At 46.6% G+C, this 3,566-nt stretch overlaps 1 protein-coding gene across 1 annotated transcript in view; it reads left to right on the top strand.

Moving 5' to 3' along the window:
- ints3 (integrator complex subunit 3) overlaps positions 1 to 3,566 on the top strand; it is a 28,761-nt gene that overhangs the window by 12,504 nt on the left and 12,691 nt on the right. Inside the window, 9 exon segments of the mRNA XM_078290282.1 lie at positions 260 to 339; positions 601 to 692; positions 1,162 to 1,268; positions 1,517 to 1,636; positions 2,086 to 2,153; positions 2,155 to 2,216; positions 2,543 to 2,597; positions 3,178 to 3,281; positions 3,391 to 3,555. Of these exon segments, the coding sequence (XP_078146408.1) occupies positions 260 to 339; positions 601 to 692; positions 1,162 to 1,268; positions 1,517 to 1,636; positions 2,086 to 2,153; positions 2,155 to 2,216; positions 2,543 to 2,597; positions 3,178 to 3,281; positions 3,391 to 3,555 (853 nt within the window).

Raw genomic sequence — 3,566 nt, 5'->3', positions numbered from 1 at the left:
CACAGCGGAGCCAGACGTGAGGCTCGGCGATATCCAAACTTTAATATCGAGACGCTGTCCCGCCAAAATATCACGATACACGATAACATTGTGTATAATATTGTGTATTGTGAAGTGTGTTGAGACCTGTTGGTGATAATGCTTATTATTTATTATTATTATTATTACTTTTATTAATAATAATCAATTCAACTCTCTCTCTCTCTCTCTCTCTCTCTCTCTCTCTCTCTCTCTCTCTCTCTCTCTCTCTCTCTCTCAGAACCAGCCATCTTGGTGATGCATCACTCCATGAAGCCTCATCCTGCCATCACCGCCACACTGCTGGACTTCATGTGCAGGGTAACACACACACACACACACACACACACACACACACACACACAGACAGTAAAAGCTGATTCTGATGGAAAACAGTGGAATGTTCCTTTAGTCCTGCTTTCATGCTGCTGGAATAATCTTGTATTTCCTTTTTTCCTTCCCTCCTTTCTTCCATTCCTTCTTTTGTCCCTTCCCCATTCTTCCATCCCTCCTTCCTTCCTTCCTTCATTCCTACCCTCCTTCCTCCTGTTTCCTTCCTTCCTTCCTTCCTTCCTTCCTCAGATCATCCCTCACTTCTTTCCTCCGTTGGAGTCTCAGGTGCGTCAAGGCGTCTTCAACTCCCTCAACTTCATCATGGAGAAGAGAGTGCTGGCGTAAGAGACACACACACACACACACACAAACACACACACACTGTTACACACACTCTCTCTCTCACACACACACCTAGATGAAAGCAGCGGTTCTGTGTGAGAGGACAACTTTAAACATCCTGTGAATACTGTTACACAGTATGGTGAAGATAACCAATCAGAAGCGAGCGTGCGTCAGCTGTGTTCACCTGCAGCCCGGCAGCTTTCAGCCTGATTCTGCTCCAAGGCTGCCATCGCTTTCAAATATTATGAAAAACTAGCAGTAATGTGTGTGTGTGTGTGTGTGTCTGTGTGTGTGTGAATGGGTTCAGAGCAGCAGTGCCACATTTTCAAAAATACTTTTTTGGATTCTGTCTGAAAGACAAGAGTGATGAGTTTATTTCTCTCTTGCTCCTCTCTCTCTGCCTGTCTCTCTCTCTCTCTGCCTGTGTCTCTCTCTCTCTCTCTCTCTCTCTCTCTCTCTCTCCAGTCATCTCGCTCCGTTGTTTGATAATCCTAAATTGGACAGAGAGCTTCGCTCCATGCTGAGAGAGAGATTCCCCGAGTTCTGCAGCTCGCCCTCCCCCCCCACTGAAGGTACACACACACACTCTCACACACACACACCCTCACACTCACACACACTCTCACACACACACACACACTCACACACACTCTCACACACACTCTCTCTCTCACACACACACACACACTTAAGGCCTGTTTCAAGTTCAGATGTAAAGCCAGAAAAGTTGGATTGTGTTCCAAAGGTTTGTATGGAGAAAACTGAAGTTTACAGTGTGTGTGTGTGTGTGTGTGTGTGTGTGTGTGTGTGTGTCCTGCAGTCAAAATGGAGGAGTCTGCTGCCTTGGAGATGGACAACCATGTTCTGGACAAGGAGGAGGGTTGCTATGACAACACAGAGGCCACCTTCAGCGACGACGAAGAGGAAGTCAACAACAAAGGTGAGGAAACGCCCAGTTCAACCAGTCAGTTCAACCAGTCAGTTCAACCAGTCAGTCAAACCAGTCAGTTCAACCAGTCAGTCCAACCAGTCAGTCAAACCAGTCTGTTCAACCAGTCAGTCAAACCAGTCTGTTCAACCAGTCAGTCAAACCAGTCTGTTCAACCAGTCAGTCAAACCAGTCAGTCAAACCAGTCAGTCAAACCAGTCAGTTCAACCAGTCAGTCAAACCAGTCAGTCAAACCAGTCAGTCAAACCAGTCAGTCAAACCAGTCTGTTCAACCAGTCTGTTCAACCAGTCAGTCAAACCAGTCAGTCAAACCAGTCAGTCCTGAAGCTAAAACCATAATAAACGTCGTAATAACAGTTGAAGTATTTAGTTTCTAGTTCAGTAGAACCTGTTGGTGTTAATTACCGGTCTGACTTTGTGTTCGACCAATCACTGTGCAGGAAAGAAGCGTGAGTTCAGGTTCCACCCAATCAAAGAGGCCGTTATAGAGGAGCCTGCTGACATCACACCCCTTCCTGGACCAACTGGACGACACCATGAAGGAGAAGGTGCTGCAGCTGCAGAAGGCCAGGTGGGTCAGACTGTCCTCCACCAGGTCCTCAGATGGCGTGGGGGTCAGAGGTCACACACACTGCTGCGCACACACACACACACACACACACTTTATACAGTCTGACCTCTTTAGTTCTCACATTTCTATTGTTTAACTTATTGCCGTTTATTTATTATTGTGAGGAAAAGTGATATAAATAAAGTTTACAAGGTGAAACTCTCCCCTCCTTCCTTCCTTCCTTCCTTCCTTCCTTCCTTCCTTCCTCTCCTCTCCTCTCCTCTCCTGGTCTCCTCTCCTTGTCTCCTCTCCTCTCCTTGTCTCCTCTCCTCTCCTTGTCTCCTCAGTGATACAGAGAATCAGTGTGAGGTGATGCAGGAGATCGTGGATCAGATCCTGGAGGTGAGTTTTATGGTTTATTTTTAATTTGAAGTTAATATTTCTATTGGTCAGGGTTACAACCCACTGCTTCCCACTTGCCGTGCGACAGCAGTGGATTGTGGGTACATGTTGACCCGAGCCTCGCTCAAACATCGCACAGTTTGCTCTGCAGAGAATCATCGTTACATCAAACAGCTAGTTAGCATTACTTCCTACAATACTTTCATCCCACTGTGTTCTACTGTGTTCTACTGGGTTCTACTGGGTTCTACTATGTTTCTACTGTGTTCTCATGTGTTCTACTGTGTTTTACTGGGTTCTCATGTGTTCTACTGGGTTTTACTGAGTTCTCATGTGTTCTCATGTGTTCTCCTATGTTTTACTGGGTTCTCATGTGTTCTCATGTGTTTCTTCTATGTTTTACTGTGTTCTGCTGTGTTCTACTGTGTTCTACTGTGTTCTACTGGGTTCTACTATGTTCTACTGGGTTCTACTGTGTTCTCGTGTTCTCCTGGGTTCTACTGTTTTTACTGGGTTCTCATGTGTTCTCATGTGTTCTACTGGGTTCTCATGTGTTTCACTGTGTTCCTCTGTGTTCCAGGAGGACTTTGACTCGGAGCAGATGTCGACTCTGGCTTCCTGTCTGGCTGAGCTGTTTAAAGGACACTTCAGAGGAGACGTCCTGCCTGACGAGATCACAGAGGAGTACGTCACTGTGTGTGTGTGTGTGTGTGTGTTAGTTTCATGCCCAGGCTACAGTATTCTAATGTTACCCCTGTGTGTGTGTGTGTGTGTGTGTGTGTGTGTGTGGCAGGTCTCTGGAGGAGTCGGTGTGTAAGCCGGTGTGTTTGGTGTTCAGGAACCTTTGCACCATGCAGGAAGACAACAGCGGCTTCTCCGTCCTGCTGGACATGCTGGCAGAACTCTACCAGAAACAACCCAAGATAGGCTACCACCTGCTGTACTACCTCAAAGCCAGGTGTGTGTGTG

Source organism: Centroberyx gerrardi, chromosome 19, assembly GCF_048128805.1.
Source record: "Centroberyx gerrardi isolate f3 chromosome 19, fCenGer3.hap1.cur.20231027, whole genome shotgun sequence".
Lineage (NCBI taxonomy): Eukaryota > Metazoa > Chordata > Actinopteri > Beryciformes > Berycidae > Centroberyx > Centroberyx gerrardi.
Note: the sequence above shows the minus strand (reverse complement) of the source record. Positions and strands in the feature narration are given on the sequence as shown.